This window comes from Coffea arabica, chromosome 1e (assembly GCF_036785885.1).
Source record: "Coffea arabica cultivar ET-39 chromosome 1e, Coffea Arabica ET-39 HiFi, whole genome shotgun sequence".
NCBI lineage: Eukaryota > Viridiplantae > Streptophyta > Magnoliopsida > Gentianales > Rubiaceae > Coffea > Coffea arabica.
In genome coordinates this window covers 46,421,342-46,449,254 of record NC_092311.1, presented here as the reverse complement: position 1 = coordinate 46,449,254, position 27,913 = coordinate 46,421,342, and the positions used below count along the sequence as shown (strand labels likewise).

Sequence of the window (27,913 nt, the reverse complement as noted above, 5' to 3'; positions counted from 1 at the left end):
AAAGACAAAAACTGAAGCTGTAATACCAAAATATTACTCCTACATACTTGTGCTCATTTGAAAAGTGTAATTAACATTCACAAATTGTTCCCAGCAGACTTGTTTGATTTCACACCGCCTAGTTACGAAAACGGACTAATTATATAATTACACTTTGTTAGATATATTCAAATCAAATTGAGTATATTAATTATCTTCTTCCAACAATGGTTTAAAAGTTCTGGTTTTGTAGTGCGGAAAGAATAAGTCGGACAAAGAAAACATATGGGAATCCCTGCAGTAAAGTCATTTAGGTCGTCTTTCATTCGTTAAGAAGAGAGGAAAAAAAAAAAGCCCTGATTTCCCTAGTCTTTTCAATCGAGAATATATGATGCTATCGCGAATATTTTTGTCAAACAATTTCTTTTTCAACCGCAAAACAAAATGCTGCACTTTTTTCTGAAAATGACAGTGCACGGAAGAATCAAATCTTGAATGTATAAAGCTTGAAATTTCAGCCCTTCTGCATAACATTGCAGAATCAATTCTCATTTATGGTAGTACGCACCAAAAACAGAAATTCTTGTTCTTGGACGTTCAAAGCTTTTCAGTTCTAGAAATCACTCGACAAAAAAGTTTACGTGCCTTAGTTTTTAATCGAAGAACACAAAGAACAGATCCATGTTCATTCCCGAATATGTTACTTTCAAAAATAGCAGCTCATTAAATCACTCGGGTTCATAGTGCATTCGTTATCAACATCAAGTGATACTAAAGCTTGTGAGAACAATTCTTCACTGGAGGTTCCAATTTCCCCCCTCCCACAAAATACCCTAGAAGAAAAAGAATATCATTAGTTGACATTTACAATTTCCTAAATTTTTTAGGGGTTTCGCATTTAATATGAAAAAATGAATATCATGATTTGACATGTTGCATTTAATATAGAAATTTTGTTTGTTTGTTTGTATTTTTGGGGTTAATGCTAAGGTGTGTTTGTTGTTTAGAAAATGTAGTCATCATTTTGGGCAAGTCATAACTCAAACGGTTTCGGTAAATGTTTTACATCAAGAAAAGTTTCGCCTTATTGATGCCATTCCATTTTTTCTTTTATTGTGGGTGCTAAAAGTAGAACTCATTAAAGAAAAATTAATCTTTTACAAAACGAGGCAACAACGCGCTTCTGTAGTCATTTAGCGTGTTTGGATTTATCTGATTTCAGATAAAATAATTTGCTTCACAAATTTCAACCACCTTTTTATCTTTTTAATTATTTTTTTATTTCACATACATCACATCACAAAAAAAGTACTACAGTAATTATCTCAAATGAATCATCTAAATAAACTCGTATCCAAACAAACTCATTATCTTGCTAATGTCATTGCCTATGAAGTCTTGGTGCTTGGCTCTTACAAGGGTTAGGAAATGTTATGGAGCAAGCTAACCTACTATATTTGTACGTAAGGATTAATCTTTTTTTTTCATACCAACAGTGCATATTTTAATTTTTATATATAAAATAAATTTTAAAATTTATACATGTGATATGCATCTATTTCTACTAGTGTATGTATTTTAGTGCATGAAAGATAAATCCTTATAATAATTAAAAAATTCAAATAAATGTGTCCTTAAATTTGATTAAATTTGAATCCTCTCTGTTTAGTCAATGGCTCGAAACTTATCTATCTATTCCTACATTTACACATTCCTATGAGTCAAACACGAGAATGAAATATGAGACATTTACAACATATTGTTACTTAATTCGAAATCAAATTTATGTAATTTCAAGTATCTTTATCAAGTTTGATATTGAGTAGTATATGAAGCATCATTATAGAATGGCACTTCAAGCACTCGAGTAGCTGTGTACGCACATTGAGGACAGCAAGGAACAATTTCTGTCCTTCTGGTTGAAGCTACCTCGTATGTATGAAGAAAGCAATGAAAGTTGCCTCGAAGGAAGCGGCAGAATAGATCTAAACTGGAGATCCTTGGTCCACTGATGTCCCCATCCCTAAACAATTGGTTGTAGTAGCTGATGAGGTCCATCTCTATTTGTTAGAGGATGTATGAATGTTGATGAGTTAGGGCCCGCAGGATGCCCCGGGCTAAGGTGTGGTGGTTGTTGTGAGTCGCCAAAAATAACCTTATTCTAATGCTTAACCACTGCTGTTAAAGCTGAGATTGCAGAATAGATGGAATTGGCACTGGCATGGTTAGAACTGAGCATGGTTTAGCCAAGCAGCTTGATAGTGAAATGGGGTAATATATATACCATTAGATGTGAAGTACATTAAATTCATCAACCAGTTGTTTAACCGTTGAGAAAGTTTGACAAGCACAAATCACTTTAGATTTCTATTTTAGTGAATTCAAAATTTTGCCTGTTTTTTTCCAATAAGTAGATTGAAGAGGTGATTTCCGAATAGTTGAACTGAGTCAACCTGAAGAAGTGACTTCTAGTTGAAATACCGAGTCAAAGGAATCCACCCGTCGAATCTACAATGTACAGGGCTCTGTCCCTCGATCCTACTCTGACGATCAAGTCAGTTCGGGTATTCAACTGTAAACTCAAAGTGGTTTAAGAACCTCAAGTGTGTGTGTGTTTCTATGTGTGCGTACCTTACTTACGGATAAAAGGGTATTTATAGTAGACAAAACGGTGGGAAGAATGATGAGTTCCACTTCCCATGGACCGGACACTAACAGGGATAGTGTCAAGCTTAATAGACAAAACATAGTAGTGGTCATGTCATTCTGTCACGTCATGTCATTCCATAATGCAGAAATCAGCTAAACCGAGGAGAGCCGAGATGTGGAAGGAGAATGGTGGCCGAGCCGAGGTGAAGCCACCATTGGAAGACTGATCTCGGCCATAGATGAGGCAACGAGCCAAGGTGGCATAGGCCTTGAGAAGGTTTCCTCGACCAATCACTAAACCGAGTAGAGCCGAGATGACCGCCCTTATAGACATTTGGAAATATATCTATTTCTGAGCCTACACGTATCATCATATAGTATAGATGTTTCTTGTATTGAGTATCCAAACTTATATATGAACATTGTGCAGGCACTGAGAATGGTCATCCCGGCTTGGCCATATCGAACCGGTCGTTTATTATCTAAGACAGGTCGTTGCCAGTTCTGGTCACTTCAGTTAGACACCGCATACGGGTAACCGAGGTGGCTATCACATCCACTGGTACCTCGGATCGAGGTTGCGCATGACACGACAACCGAGATCCTGTTGAAGAACTTGACACCTGTATGACGGACAAGACATCTGACGGGACCTGTCTACTGCTCCGTCTTGTCAAATCAAGGTTGGACATGCTCAATCCCTGCCAGGTGCTAGGAAATTGGAGCCCACTATTCTTTTCTCCAATTTATCCCCCATAAATATTATTTCCCCACACTCAGAAAGGGGACGAGGAATATACTGTAAGAATCTCTCTTCAAAATACCCCAATCCTAACTCATACCCGTACTGACTAGACTGTCGGAGGAGAACCGGAAGATACAGCCCCGTCTCTGATAATTTTAGCAGGTGACTTTTGAGGTAGCTGCACCTTGATCAGGAGAAAACTTCAGCTGCTCGGCACAGCTCGTCAACCTAGGAATCAACTCTTCAGGCACCGATCAGCCTTTTCTGAGCTGATATAAATGCTTCGGTAAGGTTGTTTTGATACCAACAAATAACGGGATCACAAAGTAGGGTTATACTCTTGGTATAATTTTGATGCTTAAGTTAGCTACTGAAATAGGAGATAAGGAGTTTGACAGTGAGTAAACAATAAGTTTTAGATATATTCAGTTACCTTCAAAGAATGGAAGAGGGACTGAAGAGGTGATTTATGGTTTAACGAGCTGTGCTGAACGGCTGGAGTACTCTCCTGCAGTGGGGCTCGGCTACGTGGAAGTCACCTGTTCAAGTTATCAGAGACGCAGTTGTGTCGCTCGACTCTCCTCCGACGATCTAGTTAGTTTTGATAGGTGTCAAAGTGGAAGGAGCTAATGAAAATGATTCTTACAGAATATTCAGTTGGCCCTTTTCGAGTGAGGGGTTCCAATATTTATATGAGACAACTTGGAGGAAAGGATAATGGGATTCAAGTTCCTAGAATCTGACAAATACTAAACGTACCAATCTGATGGGACAGGTCTGTGCAGGGGACAGGTCTTATCAGATATCCTGTTTATTTGTGGGTGTCAGGGTCTTTGACCAGATCTCGATTGTCATGTCAGGCACAGTGCCATTAAAACAGTAGATATAGGAGTCACCTCAGTCATCCGCAGGCGGAGTGTAGCCGTGATGACCAGAACGGATAGAGATAGCCCGTGAGATGAGGGGATCATCTCGACTCGAGCCGAGATGACCATCACTATAAACTATTGGCAGGAAAACAACTCGGCTTAGTTAAGCCGAGCCGGGATGACCATCCCCAGGAACATTTATAAAAGGAAAAATGGTAGTACTCATTGGTATCCAAACTCCTCGTGAACCCGACTTATCCTTGTAAGGTGGCAGATGTCTGCTAGGTTTGCCAAAAATCATATCAAATAGTTTTCTCCTATCAATCTTGTTACGTCACAGCCGAACGATCAAGAGCTAAGACTTCCCGAGCTGCAACAAAGGGACAGAGCAACAAGAAACGATCCTCAACACCATGGAGTCGAGGAGGTTTTTCCGAGGGCCCACAAACATATTACTTAAGAATGACGCAATTGACCAAAAAAAATGCTCAAGCCTTAGAGAATTTTCATTTCTTGTAGGTTTGCTTTTGCATGCCCCATCCTTGATGTGCAGGTGCTACTTATTGAGGTAGAAACAAAAGTAATGTTCGTCGCGCGCAATTATTCCCCAAGCCGCGTGTGCTTCGTGACTTTAATACTTTACTTGGAAAGCAGATTTCATACCATACCTTGCCTCTTTGGTTCCAAAGTTTCTTTTCTTTTCTTGTGATCATTCCCATTCCCACTATTGGCTCCGCTAGGTTACGCAAAACAATAAACAAAAGGATAGACCGAAACTCTAGTCTATCTACATTTTCTTTTTAAGTCCTTGTACTATTTGTAATTTGACCCATGGCCCAAAAGTAAAAACTAATTGTCATCAACTAGGATTAAACTTTATGACCTCAGTAATAACCATCTTTAGTTGAACTGTCGATATTGTTATCAAAATAAACTCATAAATGATAGATTGTACTCCTTCATCTGTCCGTATACATGTATTGAAGCAATCTCAACTAATATATCAAAAAATTCGTACAATAGTAATTTGATCTTTTAAGTTTTAAAAGCGATGATTTATGCTCTACAATTTTAACGTTGTGTATATATATATATATATTTTTTTGAATGAAAAGACCAAAACACGTTAGCCGTTGTCTTTGGACTCACTATTTTTTTTTTTAATAAAAAAGTTGAGATGCTAATTTGCGAATGCTTTATCTATCTGGCGGTATCTTTTTTGGGGTTCTGGTAAAGTGCATAAATCATTTTCCATATTCAAATAGTCCAAGGCTGAAAGTATAGATAGAAACTGCCTGACGCCTGTGGAGGAAACCCCAATACTTTTCAGATGGGGAGAACAGTCGAATGAAATTATGAAATATTGAAATGACACATTCTTGAAAAGCGTGCCAGCCTGCAAAACCCCGTCCTTGGTTTACGTGGACGGACCAGTTTTAATTCCCAATCGGATTTTTACAATTGCGCGTGCAAGTTTGGAACATCTTCCCAGACATTATATCATTTTTGGAGTATCGTGTAAATACATGTGTATGTTTAGATAGAATATTATTTAAAATAATTATTATACTAATACTTTTTGTGATGTAATGCATATAAAATAAAAAAGTAAATGAAATTATAAAAAATTGGATTAAAAAATATGTTTATGATACAACTAAAATATTATTTGAGATAATTTCGCAATCCTATTTTTATGTTTAAGAAAAAAAAACACTCTTGCAGGTGTGTTTCGATACACAATAACTTTCAAATATTTTGTTTACATTATAATTGTATTTTTTAATTATTTTTAATTACTTTTTTATGTTACATACAATACATTACAAAAAATTATAATAATTATTGCACATAATATTTCAAATAATATACTAGTTGAACCATAATTATAAAACTTCGCTCTGGTCGAATCGGTCAACTTAATGGATCCGCCGTGAGACCGGACTAGATCACCAATTAGATCGTTCTAACAACAAACTCATTGATCAGTCAACGATCAACGGTTGAACCGATGAATCGAAAAAACCTATCGGTAAAATTGCCAGATGAACTATCAACTTAGAAATTTTATTATTTTTATAATATAAAATATATTATTATATAATATAATACACCTAATATGCAATCCACGATTGAACCGTCAATCGATGAGTCGATCACCTCTCCAAGCCGAGTTTTGGGTTGGATCTAATTAATATAATTTGAACACTCTCAAGGGGTTTGGATAAAACCTTATCTTTGGCACAAAGCTGTCAAAAGGTTGATTACGAAACCTGTCATCCCTTCCCAAAAAAATTGCAAAACGAATTAAAACAAGGATTCGTCTTTCTAGTGTCCTAAAGCACACAATAAAGAGTGGTCAAATGTTACTAGTATTTTTTTTCTCCATCCAAAAAAGGGTAAATTTCTCCCTCAAAAGTCTTTCAATTCAAAAAAGGAGTGGTAATTTTAATTCTATTTATAATGAGCTTACATTTCTTTTTTTAGTTTTCTTATCATGTGATCTTATTATACTAAATAGAAAAATTCTTAAAACAATGTAGCATTTTTCTGAGTCTTTTTTTTTTTAAATGTAAAGTACACCAATAATACATCAACAAAGCAGTTTACGACAAGTTACTGCGTGTAGAAACCGTGTTGTACTTGAATAATGCAGCCATGTTGGATAGTTTTGGACCAATATAAATTTCCAGTTCTGGCGTTGATTTCCAGTTTACTAATCAAAGAAAATAATACCCAGCATTATTCAGTATTGACTAAACAAAAAATACTAAGTACCAGTAGCAGTTCAACTCCTGATGAACATGGACTCACGTGATTCCCCATCATCTAAAACCCCTCCGGATGTGGTCCGTTTAGTTATTTTTGACCAAAATTTGTACAAGGTATCAGATTCGACGTTTAGTTCGACCCGTCATCTTGGTTCTTGCTTTTTCTTTTTTGTCACCTTAATTCTTCCAGCCTATCGCACATGTGCAAGTTTTTTCCCGTCAATACTCAACCCTGGAAACTCTTGATCTGGAATTTTTGTCCTTTGTGAAAATATATCAACAAATGAGGGAATATAAGAACGAGGTGCTGACTAGGGAATGACAATGATGGAGTTTTTGAGCATTGCTCTAAGAATTAGAAGCCGTGAATGGTCATGAATTCTAATTCTCCTGTCTCTTCCTAGCTTTGTAAATTTCACCCCACTCCCGTTAAACATATGCTAAACAAAAAAAGTTTTGAGCATTGGATGACTGAATTACTTCTGCAATAAACGAATCATTACAAACTTACGGTACTTTAAAGCCTGGTTAGCATTTAATTACCTGTCTTTGACAAGGCTATGGTTAATAAAATTAGAAGTTTCTCCTTTTATTATATCCTGTTGCTATTTTCGTCATGTTGTTATGACAAGTTTATGCCATACCTAGACAATGAATGAAACCGAAGCTTGAACCCTTTACCAAATAATAAGAAAAATATATATACAGATGGTTCTAGTTGTGTCTTTGTATCAATTTTTTGGAATGCATTTGTCAGTAATGCATTCTTCTTTTTCATTCTATAAAAGGTTTTTCGAATTAAAGACGCAATAGACTTTATGGTGTGTTTGGATAGTAATTTTTTAAATTGATTATCTTTTTTCCTCATATAAATATCAAATCGTTACAGTATTTTATTTTTATAAAAAAATTTAAAAAAATGCAATCTAAATAAATTGATATCACATCGTTACACTATTTTCGGAAACAAGAGATTTTAAGGAGCTTCTCCTGTAGATCATAGTACAATAATGATGCCATAAGTGCTTTATCGCTTTTTTCGGTTCAATAAAATTTAGTTAAAAATTGTTGGGATTGCGCCGTTCATTGGGGACTTTAATTGATTGGGTCAACTCAAAACTCTAATCAACAGTAACGCAACCAGGTCCCATTCAAAAAAGTCTTCTTGACAAATCCCCAGAACAAAAGGCTGTTTCGGACCCTAATCTCAAGACTTCAACCAAGATCTCTCTTTTGTTGTTTTTTTCAATTTGTTTATGGGGAAAGATTTGTTGTTTTTTGTTTTGGTAACCGGAACATGCCCCGATCCGAGTTCTTTGGATCCGAGTCGACACACCAAATCGAAGGGAAATCGACAGTTTCATACAGCTTTTTCGGGTGAGTCAGGATGTGCAGCGCAGTGAATACGAATCGAATCCCGATTAATAGAAAAATCAGCAACTTAAGTCCGACCCCTCAACCATTGCGTCATACGCCCTCGGAGCTGTTGTTTTTTGTTATACTGCTACTTTTTTTTTTTTTTTTTTGGTTGCCTGCCACGGTATCCAGGGCTTTGCCCTGACTAATCCGTTGGTCGACCCGGGTCGCACACCTGGCTGTGGTGGGTGAGTCTCCCAACAAGGATAGCTGCATACGCCAGGTTTCGAACCCGAGACCTGCTTAAGCGGAACCAAGCTGCTTACCACTTGGCCCAACCCCAGTTGGTGTTATACTGCTACTTAAAACGCAAGTTTGAAGAAGTTTTGTAACATCAAATTTGAACATGTCAATTACTATCATGGCTAACGCGCGTCTATTTGGCCGTTGGATTTGGTCCATCAACTTGCATATAGGGGCAATTGACTTCCCATTACCTGCTTTTCTTTTCTCTATTGCTATATTCTGATTGGCTATCCATTTTTCAAGCACAATATTTTAATGGCTTTGCCTATGTTGGTTATTCAATTAAAATCAACTCCTCCTCTTGATGTTCACACTTGCAAATTTTAAATTCTAAAGATGTACTTTTCGATGACTAGTTCCTTGTTTCTTTTTTGGATAGAGTACTTTATAATATTGTGCCAAAACTGGTGATGGGTTACCTTTTCTTTTCCGTTTTATTTTCAATTTTGTCATTTCTTGTTTGATCCTCAAACAGATCAAAAAGAAAAAAAAAACAGTTTACGGTTAGACGGGACCTGAGGAATGAATAATATTAAGTAGTAGTTGTCAAATATGATAGTAGCCATGCATGAATTGACTTAAGAAGAACATTGATGTAATACTGATTTACGATACATGCACGTATAGACTAATAACTTAGTTCAGAATCTGTTTTTAATTTTTCAAATCTTTTGTATCTGTTAAATTGCAAATCTACAATTTTAGTGCATGTTTTATCTGTCATTAGAGCAACGATATATATCAATCGTGTTGGACAATTTCCAGCAATCCGTCAATGAAATATGTTTTGTTATAAAAAAAAAATAGAATAACTTAGTTCAAAATATTAATAAGGGTTAGAAGGTGTCATAAATGTAAATGACATACAATTGCATATTTGGAAATTTTCACGAGAATAATTAAGCACTTTCCTTGGTTTTACTGCCAAATCTTCGTCGTTTATTTGCTATGGATAATCATAATCTCTACTTTTAGTAAATAGTAGACTTATAAGTAAACAAAATCATCCCGAAAAGCAAAAGAAATAACTCTTCATGATTCATGCGCTCCGTTAATTTATTTCGTCAAACACATAATTGATCTTATTGCCAAATCGGAGATCCTACCATTGATTGCCCCACTCCCAAAAAAAAAAAAAAAAAAAAAAAGATCCTACCATTGATATCATAACCATATCAATGATTTTAACCTGATTTTGACTACAGAAATGCGATATTAAATAGGAAAAAAATAAGTTATTTTGTGGATATGCAATTGTTATAAAATTAAAAGGGGCATTTTTTTAAACGAGTGTACAGACGACATAATATACCTAAATTACATTCAACTTATCATGTGGATACAAAACTGACAATTATTACCATATCACATATTTATATAGTTTTTTATTTAATTTTACTTAAAATCAACATCTAATCTCCATCATAATGGTGTCCATGAGGCATAGATAGGACCCCAAATAGAAAGGATAAATTTCTTAATTAACTCATGAACCCTTATTATCGACAAATTATTAATTGGTTAGATTATGCATCAAGATTTAATCAATTATGGAATTTTCTCACTTTTATGGGATCGAATGGAAAACTAATCGGAGTCATGGACCATAGTACAATCGTAAAACCTTGTTTGGAAAGAAAAATTGCTATATTTCCAGTGAATGCATATTTTAATTATTTTTTTATTTTATATATATCAAATATCTACAGTAATTTTTCTAAAAAAAATTTAGAAAAATGCAATCCAAATATTACCTAAATTTTTTGCATTAAAGTATGGCATGACTACTCTCTTTATTTAAAAGGTAAAAAGAAAAACTATAGTGGGCCCCTGCAGTCGCACGAAACACATTTTTTGGGTGCCAAAAAAATTAATTCTGTAGTGCGATGGTAGATGGAAACCGCACTTCGTTTTCACAAATCAACCCATTCCTTTCCCCGAAATTACGAATCCTGCCCCTCCAATTTCCCCGATCCCACATCTTTCCCCACCGCTATAAATGCTCAAAGGCCTAAAACCGTCAATGCGCGCTACTAGTCTTTCGAGAAATACGGAAAAAATATATATAGAGAGATACATATAGAGAGAATCTCTCCCCCTCTCTCTTTTTTTTTTTAAATTTTTTTTTTTGTTGGGGTTAGTTTAGTAGTAGTATAACTTTTGTAGGGAGAGAAAGTGCAGTGCGGTGTCTCTAAGTTTTGTTGTTTTTTTCCATCAAATAAAGCGACCCGTGGACGCTTTCGAGCTCTGATGCGTGTAAGCTGCTGACAATAAAAATGGCGAGATCACGCTGCTGTAAATGGCGAAATTTCTCGTTGTTAGCTCAATTTTTATCTTCAATTTCAGTTTCATCGCTATATAAACCCTAGCCGGAGGTGAATTCGTTCCCGTATCTCTCCTTTCGGAACGAATGATATAATATATATTCACCGAAAAAGTTCCCTTAATTTGCATTTTTAAGGTATATCGCTGTTATGATCATCTGTATTACTGCATTATGTTTGTGATTTTGATAGTATTTTTTTGGTTGAGTTGTGAGGAATATTGTGAATGCTTTTTTTTTTCTCCTTTTCTTTTGGAAATTTTTTTTCCGTTTGCATGTGGACTTTTTTACGGAGATCGTGGAATTTTCTATTTGGTAGGAAAAATGGCGGTGGAGGTGGCGAAGGTGATGTATTTAAAGGTGGTGGACGATGACGCGGAGGTGAAGAAGAAAACGGAGGACGGTAAACGTTCTTCGTATCGGTATACGCGGTCGATTTTGCAGAGCACTCTGCAACTCATGGGATGCAAGTCTAGACATGCTTTCAAGGTTTAATCTTTTGCTTTTTTTCTCTTTTTTCTGAATTTGCTTTTTGTGGATTGTGATTTTTATTTTGTTTTATTCTCTATTTTCCGATTTCGTTGTACGTCTCATTGCAGCTTCGTGATCCGCTTATAGTAGGTAAAATTTGACTTGTTGCATGCAAGATTATCTGTCTGAAAACGGTTATGATCTGTATGATCGGTTCGTGGGGTTCGTTTATTTTCCCAATTTGTCAGTGCTGACAGTGGACTCTTCCTTAACTTGAGTCGGTGGTATTGGAGTTGTCGTTATTTATCCCAGCTGTCTTCTCGACTGGTTTTTGCTATGTTTTGTCTGAAATGCCTAGAAGGCACACATCGGTGCTGGGGCTAGACACATCTACTGAGGACTAGCAATATCGAAAATATTTAATTTACTTATTTCAATTGCTTGGTGATGTTAAGCATTTTGCGCTTCCATAGAAACATCTATTGAGGATTTATGGGGCAAGATATAAATCAAACCCAATGGATCTAATTAAGTTGTAGCTTGTCAATGCATGAAGTTAATCATGTTTGGTAATGCTGATGGTTGAAGCTTTGTCTTAGCATAATATTTGTGTAAAATCTTGCACCCTTTGATTGTATATTCTTTGTATTGTGAAGTTTGAGGTGCTACCTAGTTGTTTTTCTTATAGCAAACCTAATGTGTAAAGACTCCACCATTATGAGGTTTGGTGTGCCTATGGTGTATTTTATGTTACCCTAGCAAGGCAGCAAATTGTCTGTCAGTTCATGGATTAAATTTAGGTAGTTTATTTAGTGCAATGATCTATCTGGTTATATGCATACGGTAAGTGTTTATGTTTTGTCCATCAATTTCCTGGCGTGCCTTGTCCTCCACGTTTTGAGCGAGGCTTTTATGAGTTAAAAGCATTTATCAGGACCTTCTGATGCACTGCTTCAAGCTTGCCATGTTGATATGGACAGTCTTATGGTTGAAACTGATTATTAGAGTTTCTTTTTCATTTATTAAGGGATTCTGCATATTCTATCCACTTTTAACTTGTGGTTTTGCTTAATTCTATTTATGCTTTACTGAGTTTATATTTTTCTTCTGTGATCAGATTAGTCAACGTGCTTTTGAGATGATTAGAGGTGGGTGTTTTGGTGAGAATTTAGGTACATGTGTTACAGAGATTTCAGGATTGGGTGATTCAAAGGTACACTCTCAGAAGGAGTTTGATATCTACAGTGGGATTTTGGATAATGCAAGTGGAGTTACCCATACTGTTCTAAAGGATGATGATAATAATGGCCAACCATTTGAATTGTACAAAAAGCGCACAACCATAGTTATTAAAAGAAAGATTTTTCTAGATGTTGTCTGCGATGCTCTTGCAGAGTACAAATATGTGGGTCTAAATCAGAGGGCTGATCTGGCATTAGCTTGCAGGTATACTTTGCTTCCCATGCTCAATTGAGACAATTGTGTAGTAAAAGTAGATGGAGTTTTTGTATGGGATGAAAAGAACATCTTTTATTAGATAGCACATTGTATATTTGCTTAAGCTTGCCTGCAATTTGCTTGATGTATTGTGTTCTTCCTTCTTTTGAGGCATCATTTTATACACGGTTAGCAATTAAAATTAAGATAAAGTTACATGTCTACCTCTAAACAGTTAACATCTTTAGTTAATCATGCAATTCAAGCAATCTACTTCTATATATTGATTGCACTAAGTTCCTGTTTATCAATGCTGCACCTTTATATTCTTTGCATTAGCCTGTCATTGAGTACCTTCTTGTCTGTCATAACTGTCTCTCTAACTAGCAATTTGTGGATACAGAATCCGAGAAAAAAAGGAATCTGTTACAGTGTTATTGTGTGGCACTAGTGGATGTGGCAAATCTACTTTGTCTGCTTTACTGGTATGTATCTCCTTTTCTAACCTATACTTGCATGTCTAGTGTTGACATCCTTGACACATTTTAGTTCCATGCCTTTTCTGTTCTGCAATGGGGGTAGTTTTATGTGGAGTTTGCATGTTTTTGTGTTCCTAGTTCTTTCAAAAGGTTCAAAAGGTTTTCACAATTAATGATATCTCCACAATCTATTATACCACATCTCATATTGGATATTGTGGATTTGTTTCTCACCTTTATTTGGGAGCGTCCATATTTTGGCTGTTTTTGTTTATTTTATTTTCATTGTTTCTTTATTAGTCGGTCTTGTTGTGACATCTGAAAATTGATACCTGTTGCTCATATGTATTTTATGTAGGATTGTGTTAACAAATTTAATATGCTTCAAGGGGTTGTACTGGAGCGCTGTCACCTGTTAGAGTTTCTGAATGTAGACATAGTTACTTAGGCTTTTGTTGCAGTTGCAATATGATGTTTTACTGGTACAGACCATGCTGTTTTTCCAACTAAGAAAACTTTTGACTTACATTCTTTATAATCATTTCTGCAGGCTAGCAGGTTGGGAATCACAACAGTAATTTCTACTGACTCTATTAGGCATATGATGAGGAGTTTCGTAAGTGAACAGGAAAACCCTCTGCTTTGGGCTTCTACTTACCATGCTGGCGAACACTTAGATCGAGAAGCTATTGCTGAAGCAACAGCTAAGAAGAAAGCGAAAAACTCAGCTGGTATTTTAACCCCTCCATTATCAAAGGATGATGCAGTTGATGGGCCTGCTGTAAAAAAATCAACACTTGAGGGGAATTCTGGCATGGTTGACTTTATCAGTCCAAAGCAGATGGCAATTCAAGGATTCAAGGCCCAAAGTGAGATGGTCATTGATAGCCTAGATCGCCTTATCACTACATGGGAAGAGAGGAAAGAATCTGTAGTGGTTGAGGGTGTTCACTTAAGCCTTAATTTTGTGGTAAATTGTTTTTTCTTGCATGAATATTCGATTGCTTTCCTCCTCTTGTCAACATCACTGCAACTTAATTTTGTCATGCAGATGGGGCTTATGAAGAAACATCCTTCAATCATACCTTTCATGATTTACATTTCAAATGAGGAGAAGCACCTGGAACGATTTGCAGTCCGGGCAAAGTACATGACACTGGATCCTGCAAAGAACAAGTATGTTAAGTATATCCGGAATATCAGAACAATCCAAGAGTATCTGTGCAACCGAGCAGACAAGCATTTGGTGCCTAAGATAAATAATACCAATGTTGACAAAAGTGTTGCAGCCATTCATGCAACGGTTTTCAGTTGTCTAAGAAGGCGTGAGGCAGGAGAGCAGCTTTATGATCCAGTTACAAATACAGTTGCTATTGTTGCTGAGGAGTACAAAAATCAGTGTGCTGCCAATTCCTTGAGTTCTAAAGGAATGTTTCAATTGATTCAGCGCAAAGGTTCTTCTAGGCATCTGATGGCTCTCCTCAATAATGATGGATCCGTGGCAAAGGCTTGGCCGGTTAACTTAAGAGATGAGAATGGAAAGCCCGTGCTGGCTATGTATGGGCCTTTGCAGATTGGCAGGGCTGAACCAGTTAATCTGCAGTTTGGCCACTTCGGCATCAGTGCATGGCATAGTGATACTGGTGCCACTAGTCGTGCCAGCAGTGTGGATGAGTCTAGGGGTGAACTGACTGACACTGGTAGCAGATATCATTCTTCCTGCTGCAGCTCACCGAGGTTCTCTGAGGGACCTGCAAAGGAGGTCAGTTCGTGTCCATTTCAAACATGTGATTAATTTTTCATTTGGGAAGCTAAATATTATTAAGACAGTTATAATTGAGTGGTAATTTTTTTTGCTTCATTGTCTGTTATTGCATATTCTCCTCCCAACTGTTGTCCACTGGGGCTCTTGTTTTGGCAAGTCTTCCATTTTATATCTGTTGGTAGATTCTAATATTTGTTGGGTTTTTACCTCTTCTTTCAGCTTAAGGAGGAAGAATCCGTGCATGGTAGTGATGAAGAAGTTGATGAGTCACCTGAAGCAGGAAGTGATGAGGATCTCAGTGATGGCGAGAAAGTGAATCATGAAGAGGTATGGATACTTGTATTTTGTTTCTGCTGTAAGCAATTTTAAGCTAAGTACAGATTGTCTAAAATCTCATCAGTGTATGTAGGGCAAATATCTAGGACGTTATGCTGTAGCCTCTCGACTTTTTTAAGTGTAAAAATGGTAAACCCAAAGTAGAAGGAAATGTCTTTTACTAGTCATGACCCGATAGTGATGCTAACAACTATATGCCTATGGTATAGAGCTGAAGTTTGTTTTCTAATCCATTGTTAACTTTCGCAGATGGAAGGCTCTGTAGATGAGGGGTCAACCAAGACAGACGAGGAGTATGATGACCTTGCCATGCAAGATATCCAGCAGACTGGTTATTTGTCTGATGATGATGATGAAACGCTCTTTAAAAAGCAAGGGTCGAAAACGAATGTGATGGATAATTCAGGAAATCAACCAACCAAAGGAGCTAACAACAATCTGCTTGAAGAGAAATACAAACAAAATCTCTCTCTTTTCTTGAGAGATGAGGGTGAACGTCCGTTGGAGCCACCTGCACGATCATATTCGTCTCTCTTCAGGGAAAAGAATGAGAGGAAAGTGCCAGCTTCTGGTAATGTAAAAATAAGGAAACGGTCACTGAGTATACCGGCTACCCTTTCAGGATCACTACTGCGATAATGTTGTGGGTTTTTCCAATTTTCCTGTTAATGGATCAAAAACTCGTTTTCTTGTAGTAGTAGTTTAGTCTTTTTGTTCTCTTCAACCTCTACGAGGTGACAAATAGCCTCTAATTTTTGTATAGAGATTTGCACATAAACTCTTTGTTCGAGGGGATGTATCGAGTCTTGTTATATACCTGAGCTTCTTCGATATATTTATATCAGAGAAAGCTTCTTTCATTCTTCATCGTCTTTTGTGGGAAGTGGGGGAAAGCCAAAGGAGATTCTTCATCCTGGGCTGTATCTCAAAAGAACTAGTGGATGTAAAAAGATGACGAGAATCTCAAAAGTCATAATCGTTATGTTATATTACAGTGAGTTACAATAAATTAATATTAGATGTAGAGATGACGAGAAAACTGTCGAGAATGAACCTTTGTTTTTGTGCGTCAGTGAAACTACATAGCTGCTGGTTGAAGAGACAACAAAAAAGCCAGATATTAAAAAAATTTTCGTAGAGAATATAAACTAGAGTCAGAGACAAAATAGCGCTACAAGCGAGCTCCACGCAGCATTTGGCGATCGGTACCAGTCAAGAGAAGTACAAAAGGGATGACGGGTAGGAACGGTCATCAGATGGACCGTGAGTTGTTCACGGCCAAGATTTGATAAAAAAAAATTTGTACGGTTTATATCACTTCTTGTATTACATTTTTAACAGATGGACCGTGAGTTGTTCACGGCCAAGATTTGATAAAAAAAAATTTGTACGGTTTATATCACTTCTTGTATTACATTTTTAACAACGTCACAAAAATTTATTCTAAAGTTACACATTGTGCATGCAACCGTTCCTGCCCGTGGTCCAGTACAAAAGGGAGATTCAAGACAACAAAATACACTAACAAATGGGGAAGGTAGGTTTGTTTACACGGTGTTTCATATGCAGCATAATCTGCCTGCTTCTTATATGTAATTAATAATTTAATACAACGTAACATTTAAAATATATATATATTTTAAGACATTCCAGTGTTTATCATGATTTATGCAAGGCTTCATGCATCGGTAAAGAAGGAAACAATGGGATAAACAGCAACAATGAACAGCATGGTCTTTGCAGAGTACGTTTTCTTTCTTTCTTTTTTTTTTTTTCGGTAAATAAGAATTTATTAATACCCAAGCAGAAAGCAACATACAAGGCAAGTCTGCAACATACAAGGCAAGTCTGCAACTTACAAATCGAACGTACACAATAATAATAATATACACACTTATTGATTCCAACAATAATCTAGTACCGCAGAAACTCTAGAACACATACCTGCAAATCATAGCTTACATTAGCTATATGATTTGCAGGTCCAGTTTACAATCATTTGATGAATAGTGCTGCAGAATTTCAAGGCAACTAGTACAACAGAATTTCAGACCACACAGATACACCTGCAGAGTACTTTTTGAAGCACGAAGGTAGCAAAATGAAAATGGCAATTGGCATTTTTTTGGTTCATCACTGGGCTGTTGTAAGTGCTTTTTGAGACTGAAAAACGAGCGAGACTGGCTAATGAGGAGCTGTGCGGTGGGAAGGGAAAGATCGAAGACACATTTTTAAAATTAATTTTTTATTTTACATATATCATATAAAAAAATGTGTTATAGTAACTTTTGAAAAAAATTATCTGAAGTATTTACTATCCAAACACACTATACTAATATTATTACTAATATTTTGTTTCAAGATGTAATAGGAGTTAGTTTACCCCGGCTGATTGCACGTGACATTATCAAAAAACCTCTATTATGGTTTTTTCTAATATCACTTGGGACCTTTAAAGTTTTAAAAATATCACTTACCTCCCTTACTAATTGTAAAAAGACTACATTAAGCCTCGCTTAATACATAATTCACATATCAAATAAATGGAATTCAAAAAATTTTAAAAAAAAATCATTTTCTTTTCTTTCTCCTTTCTCCATCTCTCTCTCTTACTCATTTTTTTTTATGACTATCCGATTTTTTATTTGTAAATTATAGTAACTTAAATTTATTTATCTTTTACTTTTTGTGATTGTGATAGAGTGGGTATGATTTCTTTATTTATTTTGAATTGATTTTTATAATGAATCAATGCAATTTAAAATTTTGGACATGGGATAAAAAGAAGTTGGAGAAAAATATATGGTTCATAAGAAATCAATTTTGAACATATAAAGTTAAATTGGTGCTAGTGTATTTCTTTGCAAATATAGTTTTTACTTTTCAAATTTATATTTTATGGACTATAGCACACTATGATGTGGTAATATTGCTAGACATTGTTTTTTAAGTGATAATTTTCTTAGAGTAAATAAAGTGGTTTAGGAGTATTTTTGTTTAGCAAGCAAAGAGTAGTTTAGGGTTTTTCAAAATTTTGTTACATAAATATAAAAGTAAAGAAAATAAGTGATATTTTTAAAATTTTAGGGGTGCTAAATAATATTAAAGGAAACCTCCTAGGGTTCTGATACTATCGACAATTGAGGGAGGAGATCAAGAAAGTGTGAAGCGTGAACAGGTTAATTAAACACAACACACAACAAACAAAATAGGTCAAAAGACAGCCATACCCCTCTCAAATAAAAAAATTCCCAAATTGCAAAGGGCACGAATTCGCTATTGTAGCTGCGGGGAACTCCCGCCTTTATTATTCTTCCCATTAGGTCATTCCACATTTTCAAAATTTTCCCAGTGAAAAGAACAGTTTAGTTTCTTGATCACCTTTAATATTAGTCGTATTCTTTCCTCCCTGTTCCCGTTTCCTAGGCAGAGAGTCGGAGAAGATGAAGTGAAAAAAATACAATCAAGTTATTCATTTTCACTACTTAAATCTTTATTTTATCTAATATTTTGTTGAAATTTCTTCCTTTTTGATACCCGATTTGTTGATTTTTTGTTTTAGGATTTCTTCATCTTGATCTTTTGGATTTCTTGTATCTTTTTCAGCTTTATTTTAATTAGATGAATAAATGTAAGGAGATGATTAGGTTCTTTTATTTCATTTTTCAACATTTGATGTGAGCTCGCTGGAAAAAAAATCTAGACACTTCTTCGACTTTTCTACTTTTTTTTTGGGGTTGTGTATGGCTATTATTATTGAATTTTGAGTGAATTTTATTGGTTCTTGAAATTAGGTCAAATTTATCAATTGTCTACAGAAGCAGCATATGTGTAGTGTATTATTTGTCCTGAAACCCAAAAAGGAGAAGCCGAAAGGTAGAGATAAGTATATTAGAGAGAAACTTGAATTCTGTATTTACATGAACCTATCGGCTTTTCCCCTTAACTTCCATATTTCAGTAATCAGTAAAACTACGATTTGAGGTGTTTTCCATGTCTATTAGTACTGCTGTTAGTTTCTTAGATTTCTCACGGGTCACAATTTTTCCACCTCCATGGATTACATAATACGAATGAAAGAAGCCTTTACATTATCATTGACTAAAACATTTCGATTGAGTCGTGCTTCATGATCTCCTTGATTGTTCTAGGTTCAGTATTGCCGATTTCTACTGGTTTCACTGTTGTTACTAATTATTGTTCTATTTGGTTTAATGAGTAGAACAAAAGCGACGTTCTTTATGATATTCCTTGGTTTATTTTTACTAGTAGCTTTACAAATTTTTGTTTGTTTGCTAAGAATGTTCCTTGATTTTTCATTTGTTTGTTTGTTGCTTTTTTTTTTTTTCCACCTGCTCAGCCATTTGGTTATGTGGTTAAGATTGTTAGTATAATTTGCCTTGTTTACTATTTCTCATTCAAGTGAAATACTTCCATCTGGTTATGAAATACATGACATACATGAGAATATGTACCTATCATTATGTGAGATGAAAACATTATACTGGACATAAAAGTCGTCCATTTTGCCATGTTTGTAAAGAACGGCGCGAGGAATGGAACCTAAAGCTGATGGTGAGAAAAGAGGCAGAAACATTACTGAAGTATATATGTTTCTGTGGACTTTGATGATTTCGAGATGCAATTTGTAGAGGATGAGGGTATTTTCAGCATATATAAGGCGAAGAAGAAGGATGCTAGTGAGGAATATATGTTAAAGAAGTTAAAAGCTACTAATGGGAAGCCTTTACCACACTTTGTGAGAAAGGAGGCTGAACTTCTGCATCACTTAGATAACCAAAGAATTATCGAGATGGTGGTTTTTAGGATTCGAAATCTGAAAGCTATGGAATATGGACCGATTACACGGGGAGTATAATTTGAAAAGTTTCATGGAGAAGAATGAAAGGCACTTCCCCGAAAACAAAGTCAGATTTTTTATGGGCCAACTGCTAGAGGGAGGTATATGTGCCTCCACAGTAGAAGCATTGCACACCATGATTTGAAGACCATAGTTCGTTGTTTGATGGCAAAGAAATCAAAATTTCTGAATTCTCCTCTGCCCATCCAAGAAAAGCATGGCCTCCTATGTCGTTGCATTAGCAGCCTTCCTCGTTGATACATTCACCTTATTCGTAAGCAAATTGTTGCAAATTATAGAGATAGGATTTAATAACTTCTCTTGAAATGATCATGATACTATAGCAATATCTTGTTCTTTTCTGAGTTTCTTTAAGGGCTTTTGGATGATAACTCAATTTCTACGAATATGGCCATGTGGTCGATCGGCTGCATTTTTGGCTGAGATCTTAGCCGGGGAGTAGCTATTTTCTAGGGATACAGATGAAACTATACTTCATAAGATAATTTAGGTACTTTCCATACTGTTCATAGTCGATGCATGTTGAAATTTGTAATAGATTCTTATTTAGGTACTTTCTATTTCATTTTGCAAATTTGTGAGATCCTTGTGTCACGGGTTGGTTAAAAATCCTTATTAACACGACACTAACAAGTTTCAAAACTTAAGTAATGAATGATTGTTAGTTCAGTCTAACACTCAAATGCGTGGTTGTGCAGAAGCGAAAAAAGTAATCAAAGAAGAGAAAGGTTAAAGATTAAGGAAAATTCTTATATCGCACTTAAAGAGTTATACAATGTGTTCACAAATGGAGGAATGCTAGCCAAAAAGTCTTTATATAACTCTAGAAACTTTTACATACTAATTCTCTACACTTGGTTCTAAAACATTCTATACAAAATTTAATACCAGTAATGCCCAATTTAAGTTTAATTTTTTTAATATTAGTTAATTCAAATAAGAAGTAATGTATTAAGCACCGCGGGTCGGGGAAGTATGCGATTGGATAGAAAATGCAGAAATACAATGGTACAAGAGGTGAAAGTTGTAGCATAATATATGAAAAAAATATAATCTGCAAAAGTAGGCGGAATTAACAGGTACACAATTTGATATTGGGTGAAAATTTGACAAATTTTTTGAACTTTGTTATATTAGGTGCTGTATAAATATTTTATAAAGTAACCTTACATGTTCTAATTGTTGTTAATATAATAATGGATATAAATACCATTGGTGCAGTTTATTTTTGCAGAATAATTGTACAGAGTTTAAAACACAAGGATACATATGACTTGGTGAGCGGATTGAATGTGTGCCAAATACAATATAAAGCACTGTAGTGCTTAAAATGTTTTAACATTGGATGAGTAGTAAACTATTAAAATTTGTAAATTTAAAAGAAGAATATAATGTATTTGGTTGTGAGCTAATAAATCTACACTAATTTTCATGAAAGTGATATTTGGTTGCAACCAATTGCTTGTGAAAGGAACAAAGAATATTAAGAACAGAGAGCTATAATTTGAGGTGCACTTGAGTGTGAAGTCAGGTTGAGAGAAGGAAACTAAGCACTTACAAAAGTTGAGTATCATTAAAAGTATGGTTATAGATATTATGGTATTTGCTAGGTTAGTAAGCATTTAGATATGTAATTAGAACCATAGTTATTAAACTCGATCCGACCCGGCGGTTGAACCGATTGACCTGGTGACCTGAGAATTAGATCGGGTCGAGTCTCTAATTTGACCGGACAAGTAATTGATCCGGTGTTTCAATCGAGACCCGTCCAATTTTTCAATTGATCCGATTTACACTTTTTTTTTAAATTGTGGGTTTTTGTTTTTGAAACAAAATGTATAGGAGTATATGCCTTTGATAAGATTTATAAATTGGATCATATATATATATATATAGACTTTACCACTTGCTTAGTTTTTATTTGATAACTAAATATTTTTTTAATAAACTTATTTATTTTTTTATTATACAAGTAATCCCTTTAACTTTTAAATCGACAATATTTGATTAGTTAGAAAATTACTTTATTTTAAAATAAAATAATAATGCTATATTTTTTAAAACAAGCAATATAAATTTTGTTTTATACTTGACTATATTATTTATTTATTTAAAAGTACGATAAAATGAAATTAAATCTTCTATTAATGTCTATGTATTTATTATATATCTTTCTAAGTATAATAATTAATATCTAGAAGCACTTTATTATATTTTTTATATATATTAAAACTATTATTTTTTATTTATAAATATTGAATTAATACTCACCAGTGATTCGGTGATCCAATGCCTCTGTCGAGCTCCTTACCGAACATTAGAGCATATGGAACAATTTATGCCATGCTTTGATATGAAAAACAATCAGAACGACGACGTTTAAACGACCGGCTTTATTTCGACAACCGCCTCAGGTAACCTTTATTAATAAGAGGGTCTAGCTCCAATTTCTTGCCCTCTATAGCCAATTCCCAAATGGGCCGACCGTCGTCCGCTGTAGAAATCCCCCATGAACGGCGTCGTAGCGGTAGAGAATATTCCCCGGACCGCTACGTTTTCGAAGATTCATGGCCTCGCCATCGTACCCGCAATCGCAGCCCCAGCCCTAGCCGAAGCCGCAGCAGAAGTTTTAGCCGGAGCCGTAGTCGTAGTCGGAGCCCAATCTACAACCAGTACTCAAAGCACGACAGGCGCCGTGACCTACGAGCCTCTCCGGATTATTCCTACCCTACCAGAAGCCCTAGGTCTGAAACCCTAAAGTTGGAGAAGAAATACAACAACTACAGCGATACCCGGAAGAATTCCTACCTCGATCGCGATTATAGGAACGGGCGGTATGCGGAGTCGGAATCTGACGAGGAGCTGAGAGGCTTGAGCTTCGAAGACTACAGGAGCCTCAAGCGCCAGAAATTGAGAAAGATGCTGAAGAATTGTATTTGGAATTGTACTCCTAGTCCTCCCAGGAATCCGAACGATCCTGAGGAGGATGAAATCGCGGAAAACAGCGAAGTGGAAAAGGAACTTAGCGAGAAAGATGCAAAAAATCGGGATATTTTGAAATCGGATGCTAAAAGCGAGTCTGAATCTGAGTCAGCATCGGGGTCTACTGACTCTGAATCGGATGACTCGAGGTCCAAGAGGAAGGAGAAGGGGAAGGGGAAGAAATCGAGTTCTAGGCGTAAGAGTAGGAGCTCAAAGTCGGTTTCTGAGACTGAGAGTGAATCAGATGAGTCTAGTGAAGGCTCAGAAGAAGATCATCGTACGAGGGGAAGGAGGAAATCTTCTAGCAGAAATCAGACTAGGCGAAAGAAGAGCAGCAGGAGAAGTAGGAGGAGGAGGAATAGTAGGAGGAGAAGTTACTCAGATGAAAGTGAAAGCGAAGATGAGAGTGGAAGTGAGGATTCTGATGCTAGTCTATCATCAGGAGATCGGGTGAAGTCTAAAAAGCAGAAGAGCTCTTCCTCTTCCAGGTCCAAACATAACAAGGAGAAGCAGAGGAAAAGTCATTCAGATGAAAGCGAAAGCGAAGATGAGAGTGGGAGTGAGGATTCTGATGCTAGTCCATCATCAGGAGATCGTGTGAAGTCTACAAAGCAGAAGAGCGCAATGTCCAAACGTAGCAAGAAGAAGAGGAAAACAGAATCCGATGACGAGGCCTCATTATCAGAGAAGAGTTCTGATTCTGCAATTGATGCTAAGAGTAAACCTAAGCCTGCAGAGGAAAAGGCGATGTTGAATGAAGTTGATAGTGAGGTGCTTCAGTTTAAGGAGCTTATTGAGTCGAGGAAGAGAGCTGCATTAGAGAATGAGCCAGTGGTTGGGCCGATGCCGTTGCCAAGGGCTGAAGGGCATATTAGTTATGGTGGGGCACTTAGGCCAGGTGAAGGTGATGCCATTGCACAGTATGTTCAGCAGGGGAAGCGTATCCCACGAAGAGGTGAAGTGGGTTTATCAGCTGAGGAGATTCAGAAGTTTGAGACTCTTGGATATGTGATGAGTGGTAGTAGGCATCAGAGGATGAATGCTATTCGTATTAGAAAGGAAAACCAGGTTTATAGTGCTGAGGACAAGCGTGCATTGGCCATGTTTAACTATGAGGAGAAGTCCAAGCGTGAACAGAAGGTTATGTCTGATCTACAGCGTCTGGTGCAGCGCCACATTGGGCAGGATGCTGGTCCATCTCACGATCCTTTTGGCGGGAGGTCCACTGAGGGGGCTGAAGCTTGATTCGAATGTATGATGTTTTATCTATCTCATTGAACTAAACTCTAGTCTTGGCTTCGTCTTCCTTTCCTTTTATTATGTTTGCTTGGATTTGAAATAATGAGTTGTTTTTGGTACTTACCTGGGCATCAGAGTTGTGGGATTGTCTTAATTTAGCACGTAATGTATACTTGTACCATTGTGGAAATTAAATTTTATCTATATATCAGTTACTTTGGTGCATTCATGCTAAACAAATATATGAATCCGTATTTACCATTGCGCCAAAATCCGGTGCTTTCATGCTTAAGGATAAAGATTAGGATGGTTGAATGTGTTTGAGAAGAAATTTGACAGTAGTGTACTCGCATCTAACCTCAAGATGCTACATACCTAAAGGTGCTAGCGGCTGGCTATTTAGCTTGACGTGTAGAAAGATGACTTTAACAACCATAATCTCAAACCATATTGTTGAGGTAAAAGCTTTAATGCATGCTTAAACAATTACATCACCGAAGTTTAAACTGATGGAAATGTCGCATTTACAGAGAGCAGAAAAACCAGCTGTAGGTTTTTGGTAGGTACTTTTAATTTGAGATATAGGATTAGAACACTGCTGCTATGGAGTTGAGTAACAGGAACTAAGCTATTAGACATTAACTACTCTACTCTTCACTAGTATAAAAAGGTTAATGAATCTATACAGAAGATTACGCTCATAAACGTGAGGTTAGCTTCCCTGAGCTGATGGAGAAGTCCAACGGGAAATTGGAAAAGGAAAAATGGACATATAATAATGTAATCGTTCCTTGACTACCATCTTAATTTCAAAAAGAATCATTAGATGACTTTTCATTCATCTCCAACTAAAACAAAGGCAGAATTCTCCGGCATTGGCGAGGAGTCTCTCTCCTTACAGACATTTTCTCGTACGGGTTAGGAGGTCTGGTAGAACCATCTTGGATGCTGCCCGCATTTTTACCCTCCCTCCGTGATCTTAGTTCGTTGACTATGGAGCTCCATCCTTCAGATGGCTGCCTCAGGCAGTGTTTATGGCGAGTAATCCCCTTAGCCATCTGTAAGATCCAAGCAAAATAAATCACGCATGAAGAGTGATAAAAATTGAGTAACAGATTCATAGAAAATCAACCTTGACTCTGGAATGACAAGATAATCTTTGCGTTGAATTCAAAAAGTGCTTCTTCAATATGAGAAATGGTAGAGATTCATTCCCTCGTACACAGAGTTTTGTAGGCTTGTGTTACTAGTTCCACCCATTTTCAACATTTGGGAGGTCCAACTACTCTCTTTTTATTTTCATTTTTTTACATGTTAGATCCTAGTATTCGATTGCCGAGGCAAAAGTTCAGGTTACAAGCTTACCTTCATTTTGTTGTACTTCTCACATTCCTTCATGGATACTTCGGAATGGACCACATTAGGGTCTCCAGTTGTGGCATCCCGAAGATCAGACATGACTTTCAAGTCAGGATTGCAAGGAAGAGATGCAACATGAAACTCTCCGTCACGAGGCTCGGAGAACCTGCAGAAGAAGAGCTGAATTCAGAATTAAAGGACCAGTAATATATTAAGGAATGATTAACTAACTGGTGGTGGTGATGTAAATGAATAGAAAACCAAAATTACAACAACATTTATACCCATGGGGACATTGGCATTCCGAGGATAGTGATTGGCGTCTGGAATGTTGTGATAACCTCTGCTTGCTTCTTTCAGATTGATGTGCCAGGCCATAAGTCATATTGGCATGGACGTAGTACTGTTTTGCTCTCATGAATGCTTGCATCCTTTTACGTACCATGTATCCTCTAAACAGGGCTTGTACCCTCACTAGCGATTTCAACGCCCTGCGAGCCCGCCTTGCCTGATTCGCAACAACTTCCCATTTGTCACAATGTATTCATAGTTACACATGAGAAACAGGAAAACATTACTACTACTACAATTACAACTCTGAATTGATTACCAAGTGACCGCGATACACGCTCTGAATCTTCATGGCAGCCGAGGTTTGGAGGTCCCTGGGTTCAGTGATGAGCCTTCTACACATTGCTACTGCAGCATCTGCGGTGGCAATGACAGCGTTAGCAGCTGCAACGGTGGAGGCTACCATTGCAATTGCCTCCTTGCATTGCTCAGCATTAAGAGATGATGGAGTAGTGGGCATATGGGAAGAAGTTTCTCTTCCTCTCAACCTTTCACCATCTCTTCTGCCATCACCAGATTTGGTACTGGAGATCATGGTGTTCTCTTCATTCTCCTTTTCCTTCTTGTTAAGCCCAAAACAGGGCTTCAACCAACTTGTTATTCTACCCATTTCCTATTCTCCAAAGCAACGACGTAAGATTATTATTATTTTTTTTTTGACTATGAGAGCTGGGAGGTTTGGGTTTCTGAAAAAGCAGAGGACAATGAGCGAAACACTGATGGATGATGGATGGGAATGTGGTTCTCAAGCCTCTTAAAATAGTGAAACTTGCAGTGATCACCGGCTCTGTCCCAACTCGTTTTCCGGACTGGAATGTTGCTAATATTTTGGGATTGCTAATTGATAATATCTTGGGATTGCTAATATTAGGGAATTTAAAAAATTTAAGCAGGAGGGGAAAAAAAATCATAGTTCGGACTAGAATGTTGCTAATATTTTGGGATTGATAATTTCCCACGTTATTAGGGAATTTAAACAGGAGGGGAAAAAAAAGAAACATTTGTTTTTCTCTTCGTCTTGAAACTTATCCAAATTTTCTGATTTCTTTTTTTTTTGGGGTCTAATATACTTACACTACACTTGTACTCCATAGGTGACTAACTATTATTCAAATTTTCTTGTTTACGCTAATCCTAGTAGTTGGACAAATAGTTACTTGTAAATCGTAAAGGAGTGACAGGTTGTTTAAAGTTCAAGCAAGTGAAGCTTGAAAATCAGTTTCATTCATACCATAATTTGCTGGACATTGATTTTAGGAAGCCTGTATACAAAGATAGGAAACAAAATAAAATCAAGAGAATTAAGAAAGCTTAAGGACTTGAAGTCATAGCTTTGATCAAACTCAACACACAAGAAATATCCCAGCACCCCCTTTATTTCACAGTGATAAGCGGACTCAAAGAGTGATAACAGCAAAGCTTACATTTGAAATTGGCACCTGGGTTTCATAAGGTAAGAGCACCCAGTTTCTTATGCAATACATTAGGCAGCAGCAATTTCAAGAAAAGCACACGTTATGGGCTCATGTAAGTGTTGCAAAAATTGCTCTTAAAGGGTGCAACTCTATCAACTTGGCGAGTAGCTTGAATAGGGGTGTCAACGAATCGAATCGA

General features: G+C 36.5%; 2 protein-coding genes across 2 annotated transcripts; both read left to right on the top strand.

The window, feature by feature from the left end:
* The first annotated feature begins 10,716 nt into the window (after positions 1-10,716).
* Positions 10,717-16,346, top strand: LOC113707390 (P-loop NTPase domain-containing protein LPA1 homolog 1). Its single transcript, XM_027229699.2, has 8 exons — positions 10,717-11,136; positions 11,318-11,487; positions 12,587-12,915; positions 13,310-13,391; positions 13,936-14,355; positions 14,437-15,147; positions 15,370-15,477; positions 15,736-16,346. The coding sequence occupies exons 2-8, from the start codon at positions 11,323-11,325 to the stop codon at positions 16,123-16,125; spliced, it is 2,205 nt and encodes a 734-aa protein (XP_027085500.2). The 5' UTR covers positions 10,717-11,136; positions 11,318-11,322; the 3' UTR covers positions 16,126-16,346.
* A 6,331-nt stretch (positions 16,347-22,677) lies between these two features.
* Positions 22,678-24,814, top strand: LOC113707381 (uncharacterized). The gene has a single exon (XM_027229689.2). The coding sequence runs from the start codon at positions 22,844-22,846 to the stop codon at positions 24,593-24,595; it is 1,752 nt and encodes a 583-aa protein (XP_027085490.2). The 5' UTR covers positions 22,678-22,843; the 3' UTR covers positions 24,596-24,814.
* The last annotated feature ends 3,099 nt before the right edge of the window (positions 24,815-27,913 follow it).